Source organism: Sapajus apella, unplaced genomic scaffold, assembly GCF_009761245.1.
Source record: "Sapajus apella isolate SASKATOON/1434 unplaced genomic scaffold, GSC_monkey_1.0 scaffold43, whole genome shotgun sequence".
Taxonomy (NCBI): domain Eukaryota; kingdom Metazoa; phylum Chordata; class Mammalia; order Primates; family Cebidae; genus Sapajus; species Sapajus apella.
Genome location: NW_022436983.1, coordinates 2,996,969 through 3,018,077, shown reverse-complemented (window position 1 = coordinate 3,018,077; position 21,109 = coordinate 2,996,969). Strand labels below are relative to the sequence as shown.

The 21,109-nt window shown below is 42.8% G+C and overlaps 2 protein-coding genes and 1 pseudogene across 5 annotated transcripts in view; 1 reads left to right on the top strand and 2 right to left on the bottom strand.

The window, feature by feature from the left end:
- Positions 1-974: 974 nt before the first annotated feature.
- LOC116566582 (histone H3.3-like) lies at positions 975-1,705 on the bottom strand. Its single transcript, XM_032301154.1, has one exon. It carries the CDS (start codon positions 1,699-1,701, stop codon positions 1,291-1,293), a length of 411 nt encoding a protein of 136 aa, XP_032157045.1. The 5' UTR covers positions 1,702-1,705; the 3' UTR covers positions 975-1,290.
- Positions 1,702-2,306, bottom strand: LOC116566581 (annotated as a pseudogene).
- Positions 2,307-5,097: 2,791 nt separating this feature from the next.
- The window catches only part of RERE (arginine-glutamic acid dipeptide repeats), a 474,067-nt gene continuing 458,055 nt past the window's right edge, over positions 5,098-21,109 (top strand). For all 4 annotated transcript variants that reach the window (XM_032301146.1, XM_032301145.1, XM_032301141.1 and 1 more), the window contains exon 1: positions 5,098-5,621. The gene's annotated coding sequence lies outside the window, so the exon portion shown is untranslated. The remainder of the gene's footprint in view (positions 5,622-21,109) is intronic.

Sequence of the window (21,109 nt, the reverse complement as noted above, 5' to 3'; positions counted from 1 at the left end):
TGAGACGGAGTTTCGCTCTTTGTTACCCAGGCTGGAGTGCAATGGCGCGATCTCGGCTCACCGCAACCTCCGCCTCCTGGGTTCAGGCAATTCTCCTGCCTCAGCCTCCTGAGTAGCCGGGATTACAGGCACGCACCACCATGCCCAGCTAATTTTTTGTATTTTTAGTAGAGGCGGGGTTTCACCATGTTGACCAGGATGGTCTCGATCTCTTGACCTCGTGATCCACCCGCCTCGGCCTCCCAAAGTGCTGGGATTACAGGCTTGAGCCACCGCGCCCGGCCATGAACTAATTTTTTTTTTAATGCAAAAGAGTATTTTAATTCTTGTCCTTGGGAACTGTAAGGATTATAAATGACTTGGAAATGAGACTGTACCAAATGATGGCCAAAGAAGGTGATCCATTCCATTCCTCTTTTGTCTGGTCACTCAGAAATATAATTTTTTTTTTTTTTTTTTTAGTTTAATGTATTTTAATAGCAAACTTACAGGACCAGCACAGAAGACAGACAACATTAAAAACATGTAGTTGCATGTAGGACAACTCAGTTAGAAAAGTATAGTGAATGGATGGAATCTACTGTATGATAAAATGCTACAAACACCATTTAGTTGCCGTCAATAAGGAATTTACTTGTTTTAAAAAAATCCAGGCCGGGCGCGGTGGCTCAAGCCTGTAATCCCAGCACTTTGGGAGGCCGAGGCGGGTGGATCACGAGGTCAAGAGATCGAGACCATCCTGGTCAACATGGTGAAACCTCGTCTCTACTAAAAATACAAAACATTAGCTGGGCATGGTGGCGCGTGCCTGTGATCCCAGCGACTCAGGAGGCTGAGGCAAGAGAATTGCCTGAACCCAGGAGGCGGAGGTTGCGGTGAGCCGAGATCGCGCCATTGCACTCCAGCCTGGGTGACATGAGTGGAACTCCGGTTTAAAAAAAAAAAAAAAAAAAAAAATCCAAATGCTGGCATTGTCCAGAAAAATTTAACAGGTTTATTTATAATTATTATAAAGTTGAACCACTGAAACTTCTTCACTGAAACATTTTAACTTGCATTAATGCTTTACGTCTCCGTATTTATATTAAAAATTCACACACAAATGAAAATGGAAAAACTGCCAATACCTGATTTCTGTCCCCTATTTTTCCACTCGCAATCATATACTTAGGTACCTTTTGACCCCATGGAAAAAAAATTATGTAACATTCAGAGCTACCAGTAACAGGAAGAAGAGAAATTTTTTTTTTTTTTTTTGAGAATGAAATGTTTCCCATCATAGTGGATGTTTTAAGCACGCTCTCCACGTATGCGGCGTGCTAGCTGGATGTCTTTTGGCATAATTGTTACACGTTTGGCATGGATAGCACAAAGGTTGGTGTCTTCAAAAAGGTCAACCAGATAGGCCTCACTTGCCTCCTGCAAAGCACTGATAGCTGCGCTCCGGAAGCGCAGATCTGTTTTAAAGTCCTGAGCAATTTCTCGCACCAGACGCTGGAAAGGAAGTTTGCGAATCAGGAGTTCAGTGGACTTCTGATAACGTCTAATTTCACGGAGTGCCACAGTACCAGGCCTGTAACGGTGAGGTTTCTTCACCCCTCCAGTAGAGGGCGCACTCTTGCGAGCGGCTTTTGTAGCCAGTTGCTTCCTGGGTGCTTTACCACCGGTAGATTTGCGGGCAGTCTGCTTTGTGCAAGCCATGGTATGGAGAGCTCCTTACTTACCCCCCTGGAGCTCGGCGAGCGAGAGGCGGCTGCGAACACAATTCCAGAAATATAATATTATCAGCTACCATTGTTGTTGCTTGTCGCCTCACATTATTTTTATCCATGTATTCACCATAGTCTATTTTCCCTTCCACATAAATTCGAGACCCCTTTCTCACATACTGATATGCCACATCTCTGGGGCCTGGCCGGAATACTGATATTCTGTGCCACATTGTCTTTTGACCGACATTGCCCACTTGGTAAACTTCACTTTCCCCTGATGGCCACATCTCATTTGTTGCTGGAGAAAATATTGTGACTGGATTTTTTCCTTCCGCCTGTCTCAAGACAGGGTCCCGACCCCCTCACCCAAGTAACTGCACACGATTCAGGGATCTTTCAAGAACCAAACTGGCAGCTGTTTCGGACGCACGTCTTACAAACCGATGAAGCACCTGTAATACAGGTCTTCGAAACATGGCTTGTGTTTTCTTTTCTTACAGTCTAGCCTTTAGGCTGTTCACAGCACCACCTCCCGATGCACACAGGATCGTGTGCAGCCAAAACACACGACTCCAGCCCTTCTTTCCGCCCTCCCTGCCTTCCTCACCGTGACGCTCTAACCCACACTCAACTAATTTAAAAAAATTTTTTGTAGAGGTGGGGTTCTCACTATGTTGCCATGAGTAGTCTCAAATTCCTGGGCTCCAAAAGAATTAAATAAAAAAAATTTAAAAATCCACCTGTGACTTTGGGGGTGGTGTGTGTTAGGAGTATATGAATCTGTGTGTGTGTGTGTGTGTGTGTGTGTGTGTGTGTTGTTTTTTGTTTTCCTATATAGCTATCTTGTCCCAAAAGCATTTGTTAAATAATCCCCATTTCCCATCTTCTAATACAGCTCTGATGTGATCTCTATATATTTTTTTAAAAAAAACACACTTCTTACTTGTAGAAAGATACATAAAATAACTAACAAAAGTCCTTGATGTTTTCAGATTCAATAACTACTTTATTCACCCCATTTAAAAAATACTGCTGAAAAGAGAATAAGGAAACTTTTACAAATGTAATAATGGGAAAAAAAATCCCACTTGGTATTTTTTCAGCTATTTAACTTCTTTAAGCCCTAGTTCCTTGACTTTTAAAATGGAGATGATTTTTTCATGGGGAGAAAAAGTAGGCTAAAGAATGTAACATGTTTCTTAGGGCACTGGGGACATCATAAGCTTTCAATCAAGTTTAATGGTTGTTCTTATTATGAAGATTATGTTACTACATTATCAGCTTCTCGGATCCTTGGAAGGAGGTCCAGTACTTTCCAGCTGGACCACAATGCTTGCATGGGACTGTTACAGTTACATAGGTTTAGTTTGCTAATTTTGTGGTCTGATACCATATATTATGCTTTGTAATTATGTGGCATTTCTAGACTTCTAAATTTACATTTTTATGGATAAATGAAAACGACAGCCAATCCCTAACACCATAGTAAATGTGATTTTCTAACGTGGAGAGCCTTTCTTCTCTCTGCTGGATGGCTGTGCATTGTCCATCTGTCCATCACAGAGCTGAACCTTTATTAGAAATAACGCTCCTGTAAGTTTGAGACCAGTCTGGGTAACATGGTGAAACCCCATCGCTACTAAAATTACAAAAATTAGCCGGGCGTGGCGGCACACACCTGTAATTCCAGGTACTCAGGAGGCCAAGGGAAAATTACTCGAACCCAGGAGGTGGAAGTTGCGGCGAGCTGATATCACGCCACTGCATTCCACCCTGGGCAACAGAGCGAGGCTGTCTCAAAAAAGAAGAAAAAAGAAATAATGCTCCTGTAGATAGAGATTTTGATGGAAACTGAAGCCATCTAAGTGATATACTTTAGCCCTCATCATTTCCTAACAGGAAAAATAGTCCTATCCATATCTAGAATGTTGAAGTACTTTATTGAATTTATTAGGTTTTAAAATTCAGTTCTCCATTATCAGATACATAAAGAGATATTAACTAGTTTCCCCATTTCATAATTCCAGCAAAGAGGATTTTTTTTGCTGAAAGTTACTCAGAAAGGTGATGGCAAGGATCTCTTTCTTTTTTCTTTTATTTTTTAGATCTCTTGGGCCATGGTCCCATAGTATGTTAGTCCAAATTATTCTTTAAAGAAACCACTGAATGTGGAAATAGTAATCTGAATAGATATTCCAAGGAGAAAACTATCAATTTATTTGAAATAGATGAGTGAATTATTTTGTGCAACATTTTCTGTCCCTTATTCTATTTTATACTGACCTTAACTCCTTCGGGAAGAATGTATGGTATAAGGACACGAATAAGCTTTTATGCAATATTAACAAACCAACAATAGGTTGATGATTCACCCTGGATTCGTGCCAGGCTCTGTGAAAGAACTCAATAAACATGACATGCATTTCAAAAACTAATCATAATTGAAATTTCCAAACCCCTCAATCCTATAAATGATATTAACTAGAATATGATCATTTGGCCTGCCTCTACTCCCTTTACAGCATCATAGACCCTGGGATTATTAGGCTTTTGGGAAGTGGGATACAATACTTTATTCTTCAAAGAAAAAGGTGATGTTTGGCCTTTTCCTCTTTTTCAGATTTTTTTCACACTTACCCTATAGAGTTGTACACTGCTCTTTCTAAAATCCCTTCTGTACCTGTACAGTCTCTCTTTTATGCCTTGATGACACTTTTTATTCCTTTTAAATAAGCAGTGCAACTTACCACTTTTATTTCTCTTTCTTAATTCATCTTTTGTCATGTACACTATTTGAAAAATATTATGAGCTGCTCATTATGATTTCGAGAGTCCATAAGCCAGTCGTTTACACCCACTCTGCAGCCCCCAGGAACATGGATCTGAGTCCTAATGACTGAAAAGGCCAATTAAGACCTGGGTAACAGCAGGAGCAACCTGACTCCCGCCCACCCCACTCAGGACCTGCCAGCCCCGCTAGCCCAGCCCCGCCCGGGAGGGCGCGGGGGACTGTCCCGTAGCGTAGCAGGCGGCGGAGGAGGGCTGGCCTCGCACTCTCACAAAGACGTGCCCCCAGCAGGGGCCCAGCCCACCGCCCCGGGCCGCCGCCGCCTGCAGCGCGCGCCCTGGAGCTCCGGCCCGCGGTGTAGTCAAGCATCGGCGCCCCCCCGCCCCCGTCTTCTCCTCTGCTCATTTTATTAAAAAGATTGAAAAAAAAAAAAAAAAAAAAAAAAAAAAAAAAGGAAAAAGATCCCGCCTCCTCCGCCCGCCCTCCACCTCCCACTGGCCGGGCACCCGGACGCGTCACGCCGCGCTGAGCCAATGGGGAGGCGCGATACTGCGAGGTGGGCCGGGCCCGAGCGGGGAGTGGGTGGCGAGTCGGTGCAGCAGCTCCGCCGCGGCTCCGCCACCATCGCGGAGGTGCCGCTGCTCCCACAGACGCTCGCGAGCCGCCCCTCGCGCTCCGGATCCTCCTCAGCCTCCCGCACGCCCCGAGACGCTCGCCCCGCTGGGCCTCGGTCCCCGCCTCCTCCCCGCTCCTCTTCCCTTCTCTAGCTCCCCACATTGTCTCTGCCTCATTTTCTCTCCTAGTTGAGGAAAAAAAAAATCACCATCATCCTCAGGGAGCCCCCTCGCCCTCGGAAAACAAAACCAGACATGATCCTGGGCTCTCGCTTCTGAGAGATCTGCCCTACCGAGGAGCAGGGAGCCTAGTTTCAAGTCGCAGGAAAGGTCACGGCAGGGAAGCCCCCGCAGTCCCTCCGCGTCGCCTCCCCGCGGGCCGCCCCTCTCGGCCCTGCGCCCCGCGGCCCCGCAGCCTCCCCGCGGCCTCCCGCCCCATCCCCGCCACTTTCCCCGGAGCTGGGCCGCGAACACCTCTCTATTGATGGTGTAGCGCTTTAGGGGAAGGTAAGTCTCCAACTTGGCCGCGCCGGCTCGTGTGCTTTCTTTTTTGGCCGCTCGTCCTGGTGGGTCAGAGAGGGTCGGCCGTGAAAGCAGTCACTAGCCCGGGGGGAGGCAGGAAGAAAAGGCTGGGGTCGAAGCCGAACTCGAGGGGAGCTGGGCGAGGGCAGGACACTTCTTTGGTCGTGTCCAGGCCAGGTGACCGTCCTGCGTGCCTTCTGACCCCTGTTCTCCCTTGGCCTCTTATTCATGCTCTTGTTGTAGTTGTTTGAGGTTGAACTATTTCATGTGACTAAATTATTGGCTGAAACTGGGAGGGAAGGAAGTCAAGGACTGAAACTGTAAATTTCTTGGATGTTTGTGGATTTGGGGGTGTTGGTGGGAGGACTTTCTTATTAAAGTATCATTTTCTCATTAGGGGGAAGATTTCCTCTTTGTGTTCCCAATCTCTGGTTCTCAGCTGTATGTGATTAGAAAATTATGAAACCCAGAGTCACTTGCAGCAGAATAGAATTCTTACTATTCTGTTTTAGTTCTGCTCTCTGAAGGAGGGTGGCTTCAATTTATTATTAATTTTTAAGGTGATGGAAAGATTCGTAGTTTTACACGGGGTGATGTGTGTATGTGTGTCTGTTGGTGGGGGGGACGTATTGCAGGTTTCATTTGAAACTCGTTGCTTGAGAAGTTGTTGAAAGGAAAACAAAATGATTCATTGTTGAATTGTCATTTTCCTCTGTCTCTTTTCCAAGGTTTGCTTACAATTTTTCTGGATTACAGACTTCAAACATTGATTTAAGCAAAATGTGTCCTTGAGAAACTGGGTGCTTTAAATGTTTCAGTATGTGTTGCTATTTTAAGGTACATTTAGAAAGTAGTTTTGTATGAATCCTGAAATAGCCTTCTTCAAAGCAATTTTTTAAACACAAAAAAAGATAACTAGTAAGAGGGTGAACTTGGTGAATTACAAAACAGACATTTTAATGTAGCAGGAATTAATGCACCTAAGATTTGAAACAGTTTTCATAATTGCTTTCCATTTAAAGAGAGACCTTTTTGTCTAGTGTACACTGGTCTCTTTAGTCTCAGTCTGTTGGGGGAGGGGAGAGAGCCTGGATCTATACAATAATAAAATCATCTTTGGGTTGATATTTTGTTCCATGGATTTGCTTGCTGAGTTAATACTACTGTAAATTATCAACCAGTTTTGATTTTGATGGTCTAGGATGGGTGGAAGGCTGGCTTCCAGCTCTCCCTGTTGTTGTTGAGGTCGAAGGGAAAAGAGGCAGAGGCAGACAGACACACACACACATACACACACACACACACACACACACACATACACACACACACACAATACCAGGCTGAGGGCTCATTGTTCTTCCATACACACATTCATTCTCTCTCTCCCATATTTGGGACTAGGTTTGCACAGACAAACACAGCTCTTTTTGGGAGAGAAGAGAGAAGATGGGGGAAGGGAGGGTGCTTTTCTGTTTCTGCTTTCTTCCACCCATCTCATGCCTGGCCTTTTTGCAACCTTGTGAGGCAGAAGAGTACATTGGAAACTAAAGGACACCCAAAAACATGTTCAGAGACTCCTCTTCTCTCTGCCTCCCTTTCTTCCCTTTGCAGCCCTGATTTCTGCTGCTCTTTCTTTTTTGTATATGTAAAGATGAAATTTCTCTTTATATGTTGTGGCCTTATGTTCAGCTCTCATTGCTTTCATATTTCTTATTGCCCCTGATTTTGTTGGGAACAGTGATTTGTTCACTTGACTCTTAGTAGTGAATGTGAGCAGAGTCTTTCTAGGTAGAAATAGATTGTGTTGGTTAATATGATAAAGATTGTATTGAGGTGAATATTTAGGAAGATGATGTTTGCATGTTGTTAGTGGTGTGATGGTTTGGTGGTCACGTTTGCTGGCAGTTGAGCTGTCAATGTTGTTTTTGTAAATAAGGGTTGTAGGAAAAGATCTGGTTTTCTGTTTGGGGGCACCTTTGAATCCTGGACAGGGAATAGGCTGAGTCCACCTGGGGTAAACCCGGTTGTGGCCCAAGGATGGAGGTTGGTGTGAATACATGTGGGTTGCAGAATAGCACCTTCTACTGGTTAATTGCTTGGAAAGATCCAGACGAAGAGGATGGGGGAGGGGATTAATGGCTGAGGCTTAATGATTTTCTTTTAAGCGCAGTTGTTGTGCCTTTCTGCAAATGCCACTTCCCCGAGCTGCTAATACAGATGTCCTTTGACAGACACGGATGCATTGAGGCATTATTATGTTATTGGTTGTACCACGACATTAATTTGTTCTGTTACCAGAAGTATTTACACTTTATGACTTCCCAGGACTCCTTTGAATTGATACCTTTTCATCTTTTATGAGAAATATAATTTCTCTTGAAATAATAAGAGGATTTATTTCTGTTCTCAATGTTGGAAACTGTATACACCAGCAGTCTTTTAAAAAAAGTTTTTAGTATCATTAATAAGTCAAATAAACCTACCCTAGGGAAAGTAAAATTGTAGCACTATACAGAGGTTTTTCTTGGGATTTAACCCAGGTAGAGGGGTAGAGGAGGAGTTGAGAGAGAGAAATCTCACTAAAATCAGCAATTTTTGGATATGTAGTAGTCTCGCATTGCAGTAGTGTTTTCAGTAGTCATATAAATGTAAAATCTGATAGAGTGACTTACTGTATGGATTAGATAAAAAAATTAAAATTGGAAGCCAGAGAAAATGTGAAATGAGGGCGTACACAGATGAACATAGAAGAGGGTCATATTGCTGCCCACAGGCTTATAAACTGGGTGCAGTTTCAGAGATAATCTGCTTAACAAATGTCTCAAAGGATTTTTATTTTCACAAATCCTATTCTATCTCAGTTGTTCTAATGTAATGAACTATTAGAGAGGTTTGCAGTGGTAAAGGGGACTGGGTGTATAGGATAAACATCTGTTCCAGACAGCTTCTAGGACTGACTTCTGATTCACTTTACTTTCAAAACTTCAAGAGTAATCTCTAAAGTTGTGTATCTTTTACAATGAAATGTGAACAGTTCAAATGTATTATTTTCTCAGTGGGAATGGATTCAGGGAATTTCAGTTCAATATATTCTCTATCACTATTTTGTCACAAGGAAACTGGAACTGAGAACCAATTTACAGCAAAAAGGTAATCCAAATCAAGAAATAAAATGTACCGGTTACCTTTTCAACCTTGATTTACTGGTCAGTGAAAAAAGCTTTAAAAAAATAGGACAGTAGCCTGGGCGCAGTGATTTATGCCTGTAATCCCAGCACTTTGGAAGGCCGAGGTGGCGGATCACCTGAGGTTGGGAGTTCGAGACCAGCCTGACCAATATGGTGAAACCCGGTCTCTACTAAAAATTAAAAAAAAAATTAGCTGGGATTGGTGGCAGGCACCTGTAGTCCCAGCTACTTGGAAGGCTGAGACAGGAGAATTGCTTGAACCTGGGAGGCAGAGGTGGCAGTGAGCCGAGATCACACCATTGCACTCTAGCCCAGGTGACAAAAGCAAGACTCTGTCTCAAAATGAAAACAAAAACCCTAAAACCAAAAATTAGCCTGGTGATGTGGCATGTGCTTGTAATCTTAGCTACTTCGGTGGCTGAAGCACAAGAATTGCTTGAACCCAGAGGTGGAGATTGCAGGGAGCTGAGATCGTGCCACTGCACTCTAGCCTGGGTGACAGAGCAAGACTGTGTCTCAAAAAAGAAAAAAATAGGATCGTAAACACTGTCAGGTCCTACAATAATTAAGTGTAATGCTGAACAGATACTGAACAGAAATGTGCCAGGTGCTATAAAAACACACACGTAATAATATAATCTGTGCCCTTCTAAAAACCTGTATATGCTGAATATTAATAGATTTAGGAAGTATTCATTACTTAAAAATCAGTTTCAAATCTCAATGATTTAAAAAAACATTTAAGTAGTAAAATAAGTTGTATATACCAAGTTCTTTTGGGAGTAATATTCTTTCCTATTAAACCACTTTTGGCAGCTACTTTTGCAGTTGATTTAAAGGTTAAGATAGCACAAAATTCAAATGTTTAAGTGAGTCATTAGTGTAACCTAGCTGTGAACTTCATTACACACACATACACATCCCAAAAGAAAACTATTGTTTTACATAATCAGTTTCTGATAATGCTGTGCTCTAGTTAATCACAGGATTTCTTCTTCTTTTTTTTTTTTTTTTTTGAGACGGAGTTTCGCTCTTGTTACCCAGGGTGGAGTGCAATGGCGCGATCTCGGCTCACCGCAACCTCTGCCTCCTGGGTTCAGGCAATTCTCCTGCCTCAGCCTCCTGAGTAGCTGGGATTACAGGCACGCGCCACCATGCCCAGCTAATTTTTTGTAGTTTTAGTAGAGACGGGGTTTCACCATGTTGACCAGGATGGTCTCGATCTCTTGCCCTCGTGATCCACCCGCCTCAGCCTCCCAAAGTGCTGGGATTACAGGCTTGAGCCACCGCGCCCGGCCCAGGATTTCTTTTTTTACAACCAGAAATTCCTCTTGAATCATATTTAAGTGATTGTTGAATCATATTTAAGTGATTGGTATCCTGATAATTATTATGAAGTTGAAGCTTTCCTTGTCCTATTTAAGCGTGATTTTGCTGAGCCTGTTGGCTTATGCTTGATTTCTTGTTTAACAGAGTTATAGTTTGTGTGTGTGTGTGTTTTAAATAATAGAGGAGAAACGAGAATTTAAATATGTGTTAGAATGTTGTTAAGATTGCATAGGCCAATTTAATGAACATTTGAACACAAATAACTCAAGCTCAAATACTAAATGTAATTACTAACTTCGAGTTTGGGTTGGAATTGTGATTTGTATGGATAACTTGGTGTGCCAAGTAATAATGTAAGATGTACTTTGTGCCGTACATTAGGTAACTAGGTCAGAGAGTACAGTTAATATGCTTTTTTTGGTAAGTGGCCTGTTTGTGCCAGTGTAAAATTATTATTATTATTATTATTATTATTTTTTGAGACAGAGTCTTGCTCTGTCTTCCAAGCTCGAGTGCAATGGCACAATCTCGGTTCACTGCAAACTTACCTCTCCAGTTCAAGCGATTCTTCTGCCTCAGCCTCCTGAGTAGGATTACAGACATGTGCCACCACGCCTGGCTAATTTTTGTATTTTTAGTAGAGATAGGGTTTCACCACGTTGGCCAGGCTGGCCTCGATCTCCTGACCTCAAGTGATCTGTCTGCCTCGGCTTCCCAGAGTGCTGGGATTACTGGTGTGAGCCACTGTGCACGGCATATTTTTAATTGGTAGAATTTCCCAGTATGTCAGCAAGCGTGAGCAATATATTTAACTGAAAATTTTCCTTATATGATTAGGTTACAAAATGATGTGACCTCTAATTCATAAATGATTTGGTAGTTGAAGAATCCTCATAGCCTATGTGTCTTGGGTTTTTGCATCAGAAGTCAAATCCATGGGTTATATCTTAATTTTAAAGTAGTTGTATACATGACTTTCTTATTTTTAGTTTTTTGCTATGGAGTCTTGCTTTGTTGCCCAGGCCAGAGTGCAGTGGCATGATCTCAGCTCATTGCAACCTCTGCCTCCTGGGTTCAAGCACTTCTCCTGCCTCAGCCTCCTGAGTAGCTGGGATTACAGGTGTGTGCCACCACATCCTGCTAATTTTTGTATTTTTAGTAGAGATGGGGTTTCACCATGTTGGTCAGGCTGGTCTCAAACTCCTGACCTCGTGATCCTCCTGCCTTGGCCTCCCAAAGTGCTGGGATTACAGGCGTGAGCCACTGTGCCTGGCCACGCATGACTTTTAAGGACTAGGCTGTTTTTGGTTGCAAGGGACAGAAAGTCTTTCAAGTCATCTCCAGTTGGGGAAAAGTAGAACAGAAATTTAAGCCATATGAGTCAGGCCTCACCTAAGATCAGAAACCCCAAGTCTGCAGTGCTTCATACACACTGGAATACTGTCAGGGGTATGGATCCCACCCAGCTTTAGTGACCAGACACCTTGTTGCCTCCTCAGCAGGAGGAGTTTGTGCGCCATACCCTACTGCCATGGCTGTATATATCAGTGTCCAGGCTGTGTGTAGCAATAAAGATACCACCCTCAAGGGGACAGTATTTATGTTATTGGCCTGGACTAACCTTAAAAGAGAGCTTGTGAGGAAGCATGGCTGTGCTGCATATGTAGACAGTCCTAAAGCAGCAGGGCAGCGCTCCTCCAATAACTGATTCTAGCTCACACAGCCATGCACATGCTCAGCAGAGAGAGGACGTACACATTCATTAAACGTATGTATGTCCCCTAGGCTCCCAGAAGTCTGGTTCTTTTTTTGTGACAGGGCCTTGCTCTGTTGTTCAGGCTGGAGTGCAGTGGCATGAGCATGGCTCACTGTATCCTTGAACTCCTGGGCTCAAGTGATCCTCCCACCTTGGCCTCCTGAGTAGCTGGGACTGGAGGTGTGCATCACTACACCTGGCTAATTATTTTTTTCATAGAGATCAAGTCTGCTATGTTGCCCAGGCTGGTCTAGGCTCAAGTGATTCTCCTGCCTTGGCCACCCTGCCTGGCCAAAGGTCTGATTCTTGACCCTCTTCCTACTTCGAGGGTGGAGAGCAAGGGAGTACAGTGATGGAGGCACTCAGTGTGTGTGGGGTGAATACAATTTACGGGGTAGGTGAGCATGTGGGCATATGTCTGTGTATGTGAACTGCCCGGGGAGGCACTGGAAATCTTCTCTGGCAGGACCTGGCTTTGCTGGGGAAGTATATCCACACAAGTGGATTCTAGGCGTGAGCCACTGTACCTGGCAGCTGTTGTTGATTTTGATAGCTTATTCTAACAGCTTATTTTCCTTCAAGAGACTTCATGGTCACAACTTGTAGTCAGTTATGATTCTTTTGTTAGGTGGGATCATTTTATCACATTTGTCTTACTCTCTCTTTATTTTCTGTGACTCTGTCCACCTAACTGCCTACCCAAGGTAGTGTTTCCCAAACTGTATTTATGGCTTACTAATATGCTGCAAGTATTTTAAGTATCTGAGGTGAAATAAGTTTATAATTCCCATGAGCTCTTTAAAGTCTCAGAAACATTTTATACTATAGAGGGTTTTTTTTTTTTTTGAGACGGAGTTTCACTCGTTACCCAGGCTGGAGTGCAATGGCGCGACCTCGGCTCACCGCAACCTCTGCCTCCTGGGTTCAGGCAATTCTCCTGCCTCAACCTCCTGAGTAGCTGAGATTACAGGCACGCGCCACCATGCCCAGCTAATGTTTTGTATTTTTAGTAGAGACGAGGTTTCACCATGTTGACCAGGGTGGTCTCGATCTCTTGACCTTGTGATCCACCCGCCTCGGCCTCCCAAAGTGCTGGGATTACAAGCGTGAGCCACCGCGCCCGGCTGGTCTCCATTTCTTGACCTCGTGATCCACCCACCTCGGCCTCCCAAAGTGCTGGGATTACAGGCTTGAGCCACTGCGCCCAGTGGTTTTTGTTTTTTATTTTCTCCCTTACCTCAAGAATACCTGCGTCTTTCTCCTGAGATACTCATGGGATATTGCTAGTCTAGTTTAATAGAACACAGTTTGAGATACACCTGTAAAATTAATTTTTTTATTTTAATTTTTATTTTTTGAGGCAGGGTCTTGCTCTGTCATCCAGGCTCTAGTCCAGTGGTGCAATCTCTGCTGACTGTAGCCTGGACCTCCGGGGTTCAAATGATCCTCCTGCTTTGGCCTCCCGAGTAGCTGGGACTATAGGCATGTGCCACCACACCCAGCTGATTTTTGTATTATTTGTAGAAATGGAGTTTTGCCATGTTGCCCAGGCTAGTTTTGAACTTCTCAGCTCTAGTGATCTACCCACCTTGGTGTCCCAAAGTGTTGGGATTACAGACGTGAGCCACCATGTCTGGATTTATTTTATTAAAAAAAAAACCTTTAGGCTGGGCACCGTGGCTCATGCCTGTAATCCCAGCACTTTAGGAGGATGAGGAGGGCGGATCACCTGAGATAGGAGTTCAAGACCAGCCTGGCCAACATGGTGAAACCTTCAGGAGACTTCATGGTCACAACTTGTAGTCAGCCATCTCTACAAAAATACAAAAATTAGCCAGTCATGATGGTGGGTGCCTGTAATCCCAGTGACTCAGAAGGCTGAGACAAAAGAATTCCTTGAACCCGGGAGGCAGAGGTTGCAGTGAGCTGAGATCATGCCTTTGCACTCCAGCCTGGGAGACAGTGAGACTCTGTGTCACACACACAAAGAAACAAAAAAACGTTAAAAATATTTATTTTATATTTTGGAGGGAGGAGTATCAGATGATTTGTAGATTTATTAAATTTAATTAATTAGCTAATTAATTATTTTTGAGATAGGGTCTCGCTCTGTCCAACCCAGGCTGGAGTGCAGTGGCATGATCACAGCCTACTGCAACCTTGACCTCTCAGGCTTAAGTTATCCCCCCATCTCAGCCTCCTGAGTAGCTGAGACTACAGGAGTATGACACCACAACTGACTAAGAAATTTTTTGTTGTTGTGGAGATGGTCGTTGCCGAGGTTGGTCCAAAACCCCTGAGCTGAGTCATCTTCCTGCCTTGGCCTCCCAGTGTTGGGATTACAGGCATGAGCCACCAATCCTAACCTGGATTTATTTTAAAACTGCCATAGTAGTTCAAAGGAGAGAGATGTGACATTTAAAAAATGTTTTCCCCTTGATTAGTTATTAATACCTTGAAGCATACTTTACTTTGACTGGAACATAGTTGCTGATTCTTAGAGGAGAGTGATGTGACCAAAACCTCATGTTATTCATTTTCTCTATGTTGAGATAGGCTTTATTTCCTACCTTCTTTCTGTTCTTACATCACATTTAATCTGTTTCATTTAAAACTGTGCTCACGGCCAGGTGCGGTGACTCATGCCTATAATCCCAGCACTTTGGGAGGCCCGACGCAGGAAGATCACCTGAGGTCAGGAGTTTGAGACCAGAAAATTAGCCAGGTATAGTGACACATGCCATATTCCCAGATACTTGGGAGGCTGAGGCAGGAGAATTGCTTGAACCCAGGAGGCAGAGGTTACAGTGAGCAGAGATTGCGCCACTGTGCTACAGCTTGGGCAACAGAGTGAGACCCTGTCTTGAAAAAAAAAAAAAAATCCTGTGCTCAGGACATAGTGCCTGAAGTTTTTTTCGTTTGGCCATTTTTATTTCCTACCACTTAAATACCTTTCCTTCAGTTCTTTAACCTGATTCATTCATTTGATCACTTCATATCTTGTATTAATGTTTATTATTTCCATTTATATTTTAGAGCTAATTATGTTCTCTTTATTAGATTATACACCTCTTGAAGGCAGAAGTTTTCCTTTGACTATAGCAGTATTTATGCTCACAGTTAGAATTAGGTGTATTCTGAAAAACACATTTTATTTTTGACTCTGAGATGCTATCATTTGTAAAATGCATTATTATGTTATGTACTGCTAAGAATGAAAAAATGCTGCCAATTAAACTCTTTCCTAATTCAAGTGGTATACAAATGTAAAACAAACATTATGAGTCTTAGGGTCATTGAAATATGGTCCATCTATTTAGGCTGACTTTCTTTTCACAACTATTCCCTGGAAAGCATGTCTGAAGATAGATTTTAAAGCTGATTATTTTCTCTCATAGGAACAGTATTATAGGTTGTGCTCTTGCCTAAGGATTTAGCATGAAAAATCTTAGCTATGGCCAACAGAGATGCTACCATAAACTTGTAGTAATTATAGTTAAATTATTTTCTGGTTCCCATGGAGTAGGCATAATCATTATATATTTTGATTTATATGTTATATATGTAATATATAAAAGTACTACCCTATTATATCATTTATATCATTATATCATTTTGACCTAAAATGTACTGACTTTATGTTAAATATTGATGTTCCTCATGATTCTATCCATTAACTTCTTCCTCATTACTTTCTTTTTTTCTTTTCTTTTTGAGACAGAGTCTTGCTTTGTTGCCCGGGTGGAGTGCAATGGCATGATCTCAGCTCACTGCAACCTCCACCTCCCCGGTTCAAGCAATTCTCCTGTCTCAGTCTCCTGAATAGCTGGGATTACTGGCAGGTGCCACCACGCCCGGCTAATTTTTGTATTTTTAGTTGAGACGGGATTTCACCATGTTGGTCAGGCTGGTTTTGAACTCCTGACCTTGTGATCCACCCGCCCTGGCCTCCCAAAGTGTTGCGGTTACAGGCATGAGCCACCGCGCCTGGCCTTCTCATTACTTTCTTTAGCACCAATTTGCCCCAGCCTAGAAGTTTGAAAATCTTTCTATTGAGATCCAGATCTGGGTTGCCTTTTGCCTCCTTGGATATCTTTTTGGCCCTAAGTTACAGAACTTACCAAGCTGTAGTATTTGTCCACCATTAACTGTTGTGCTATTGCCTACTGCTTATTAACTCTGACTTTGGGCAGGTTATTTACCTTTCTGGGTCTCGGTTTCCTCATCTGTAAAATAGAAATAATAATAATACTCATGGGTTTGTTGTGAGACCCAAAGTAATTAATTCATGTAAAGTATTTTAGAAAGTCCCTGGCACATAGTAAGTGCTCAATAAATATTAGCCTATTTTTATTATTACTGTTACTGTCATCCAGAGATCTAGGTTTCCAGTATGTTCTCTTTGTTATTTATAATACTCAACCAGGAGGTCTGCAGGAGACAATGGGTGAACTCTAGACAGTTTGAATTAAGTTTTCTCTGAGGTACCAATTCTAAAATTTTTGCCATTCCTTGAATATAGGAAATGCTAAAAAACAGTATGTAATTGGCCGGGCGCGGTGGCTCACGCCTGTAATCCCAGCGCTTTGGGAGGTGGAGGTGGGTGGATCACCTGAGGTTGGAGTTCGAGACCAGCCTGACCAACATGGAGAAACCCCGTCTCTACAAAAAAAAAAAAAAAAAAAAGGTAGGCATGGTGGTGCATGCCTGTAATCCTAGCTACTGGGGAAGCTGAGGCAGGAGAATCGCTTGAATCCGGGAGGCAGAGGTTGCAGTGAGCCAAGATGATGCCACTGTATTCCAGCCTGGGCAACAAGAACAAAACTACTCCATCTCAAAAAAAATAAATAAATAAATAAAAGAAAGGGTGATTACATATCAAGTGAATAGAGTAATAGTAGAGTTTGAAGTTTGAGTGTTAATAAACGATCAGACTGTCATGGCTTAGCTGTTCCTCTTATTTATGATGCTCCTGAGGGAGTTTGTTTGTTTGTTTGTTTGTTTGTTTTTGTTTTTTTAAGACAAGGTATTGCTCTATTGCCCAGGCTCTGGAGTGCAGTGGTGCATGATCACGGTTCACTGCAGCCTCTACCTCCAGGGTCCAAGTGATTCTCCCACCTTGGCCTCTCAAAGTGCTGGGATTACAGGTTTGACCCACCATGCCTGGCCTCTGAAGGAGATTTATATAAGTAGAAGAATGGCAGGTGGAAAATTAGAAGTATTACTTTATTATTAATTTGGGCTTTTGGCCAAAATACCAATGTGAATTTGCATAGTGAACAGAGTGAGAGCATATTACTTAAGCTCCAGGACTAGGCAAGGGCTCTCTCATCCTCCTAAGCTTCACTGTCTTACAGTATCTTTGGTTGATTGCTTTGCAGAAGACCCAACAATAGTCTTTCAGAGTGTGTATGAGTGAAATGAGCAAGAACAAGAATGCAAACTCTCACATGTGTGTGACTTTTTTTTTTCCTGTCTTGCACTTGAATCAAGATTTGTGTAACTTTTAATCTTCATTGGTCTTCATGCTTGTAAACAGGGCTCATTCAGTGTTGTGGACTCTGACCCAATCAGATTAGTGTTCCATCGTCTTAGAGAGATTCAAGAAGGCAGGGGATTGAGGGAGAGAATAAGACATCTTGTTGGTCCAGCTTCAAATCTCTAGTGAGGTTGATGTAATGGCCTGTGAGGAATAACTAAAAATAATTGGCTACCTGCCTAAGCAGCCCTACATTCTGACATTTTTCAGGATAGTCCCTGGGACTGGGAGGGAAATGCAAAGTATTTTTCAAATTTAGGGATAAGCCTAGATGTGGTGGCTCACAAAGGTAATCCTAGTGCTTTGGGGGTCCAAGGCAAGAGGATCACTTGAGGCCAGGAGTATGAGACCAGCCTGGGCAATGTAACAAGACCCCCATCTCTGCAAAAAAAATTTAAAAATTAGCCAGGTGTGGCGGCCTGTGCCTGTAGTCCTAGCTACTCAGGAGGCTGAGGCAGGAGGATTGTTTGAGCCCAGGAAGTCAAGGTTTCCATGAGCCAAGATCATGCCATTGCCTTCAGCTTGGGAGACAGGATGAGACCCTGTCTCAACAGTAAAATGTAACGATAAGAGTACTTTATACGGCATAATTAGGGAAAGACATCTTGTGATAAATAAGGTTTGCCATTTGGAAAAGTGACCCATCATGGTAAAAACCTGTCTTGGCCGGGCGTGGTGGCTCACACCCGTAATCCAAGCACTTTGGAGGCCAAGGTGGGCGGATCACCTGAGGTCGGGATTTCAAGACCAGCCTGACCAACATGGTGAAACCCCGTCTTAAAACAAACAAACAAACAAAAAAAACATGTCTACTAAAAATACAAAAATTAGCTGGATGTGGTGGTGGGCACCTGTAATCTCAGTACCTGTATCTCAGCACCTGTATCTCAGCCATGTTGGCCACGCTGGTCTGGAACTCCTGACCTCAGGCGATCCACCCACCTCAGCTTCCCAAAGTGCTGGGATTATAGGTGTGAGCTGTCACGCCCCATCCCCAAAATACGTTTATTTTAATCCTAGTAATTAAAAAATATGTATTTTAAATTATTTAATTGCTGGGCATGGTGACGGGTACCTGTAATCGCAGCTACTGTACTCAGGAGGCAGGAGAATCGCTTGAACCTGGGAGGCTGAGGTTGCAGCGAGCCACTGCACTTCAGCCTGGTGACAGAGCAAGACTCTCTCTCAAAAAAAAAAAAAAAAAATTCATTTGAAAAAGTAAAATTTAATAAATACAGTATTCTTTATAATTTTGCCTTGTGTTAGATAGGATTAGATTCAGCAGTGAGTGGTAGAAACCCAAAATAACAATGGCTTAAACAAGACAGAAGTTTCCTTTCTTTCATGTATCTTGTAGACAGCCCTGAGCCAGTATGGACCTTCATGCTCATTAGGGGACCTGGCCTTCGACAGGTAGCTCTTTCCTTTTAGTCAAAGGTGGCTTCTCCACTTTCTCATCTCAGTTCTGCATTCTCACCAGCAGCATGGAGGAAAAGGCAAAAGCTGGGCACGCCCCATCTTGTGAAGATACTTCCCAGAAATTGTACATACTGCTTCTGCTATGTCCCTTAGCTTATAATGGAATCACAGGGTCACACGTGACTGCAAGAGAAGCTAGAAAGTGTAGTCTGTACTGGAAATTCCTATGTGCCTATGTAAAAATTAGGGATTCTCTTACTTTGGAAGAAGGGAAGAATCAGTATTGCATCTGGCAGTCTGTGCCATAAATGCCAGTGGAATGGACAATGTACTATTAACACATTTGGTAATTTGACAGTATTGTTTGTAATCCTTCAGTATTATTTGTAAGAATACCTGCCACCTCTCCCTGAGTTCAGTATTCAGTATAGAATTTTCACTAAAATTTGTCTTGATCTAATGATGGCATCAGATTTTTATTGCTGGGTAAATTTTGTAACAAGATGAACTAACTGCCTGCCTCCTGATTTGAACATTCTGATCTTGGTAGTATAATCTGCCATGTATACGTATATATATTTCACGTGATTCATTACTGTAGAAATAATTACTGAAATTTCCTAAGTTGTTATACACTTTGGATTATACGCATATGGTTAAAGACCTCTTTGAGACTTTTAATTTTTAACATTTATAAATGGAAAAATATGCAGACATCTTGTTTCTATTAATATATTGAGAACAGATTTTATTAATTTATTATTAAGAAATCTAGCTTTATAAAACATCTACATGTTTCTTTCATATTTTGGTTGGAATGGCTTACCATGTTTGTTTTCATAGTTTAGTGAGAATTTAGTCTTTGTGGAATCCTTAAGCACTTTTGATGCTACAAAACCTTTAGTTGGCTGGATGTAGTGCACATGCCTGTACTCCCAGCACTTTGGGGGCCTGAAGTGGGCAGATCACTTGAGCCCAAGAGTTGGAGAGCAGCCTGGACAACATGGCAAAGCCCAGTTTCTGCAAAAAAAAAAAAAAAAAAAAAAAAATAAAATAAAATATAAAGCCAGGTATGGTGATGTGCACCTGTAGTCTTAGCTACTCGGGATGCTGAGGAGGGAGAATTGATTTATCCTGGGAGGTCAAGTCTGCAGTGAGCCGTGATTCAGCCATTGCACTTCAGTCTGGGTAACAGAGTGAGACTCTGTCTCAAAAAACAAAAAACCAGGCCGTGTGCGGTGGCTCACACCTGTAATCCCAGCGCTTGGGGAGGCTGAGATGGGTGAATCACGAGGTCAGGAGTTCAAGACTAGCCTGGCCAAGATGGTGAAACCACATCTCTACTAAAAATACAAAAAGTAGCCGAATGTGCTGGTGGGCACTTGTTGTCCCAGCTACTTAGGAGGCTGAGGCAGAGAATTGCTTGAACCTGGGAGGTGGCGGTTGCAGTGAGCCGAGTTGGCGCCACTGCACTCCAGCCTGGGCGACAGACTGAGGCTCCATCTCAAAACCAACAAACAAAAAAAACCAAGACCAACCCTCCCCTTCACAACTTTAGTGCCTTGGGTTATATGTATGCTTGGAATATTTATTTTATAATTGTTCTGTTAATGAACAGTGACCTTTTTTTGAGATAGACGCTTGCTCTGTCACTGGGCTGGAGTGCAATGGCATGATCTTGGCTCACTGCAACCTCCGTCTTTTTGGTTCAAATGATTCTCCTGCCTCAGCCTCCCATGTAGCTGGGACTTCAGGCTGGTGCCACCACCCCCAGCTGAGTTTTGTATTTTTAGTAGAGACCAGGTTTCACCATGTCGCCCAGGATGGTCTCAATCTCTTGAGTTTGTGATCCGCCCACCTCAGCCTCCCAAAGTGTTGGGATTACAGGCATGAGCCACCACGCCCGGCCAAGCAGTGACTTCTTTTCATAGCTCAGATAAATTTGGTTTTATACAGCTTATCTTTCTATCTATTGAGTGTCGTATTTTGTTTGCCTTAGCATATAAACCGTGCAATTGTATAATTGTCATAAATTTATTTTAAAATATAATTTATAAATTTGTTTTTTCAACTTAGAACCAATGTTCTAAATGTGTTTAGAAGTTAGTGTCCAAGGACTTCTTAGAACCATAGTGATTGCTTTTTCAGGAGGCATACCAGGGCCCTGGGCAGCTGGATGGTGAGGGAGGGATATTACCTTTCCTACTTTTCTTTTTTTTTTTTTTTTTTTTTTTTTTTTTTT

Excerpts from the sequence above, each read along its gene's own strand:
- LOC116566582 (XM_032301154.1), bottom strand. The coding sequence starts at position 1,701 with ATGGCTTGCACAAAGCAGACTGCCCGCAAATCTACCGGTGGTAAAGCA.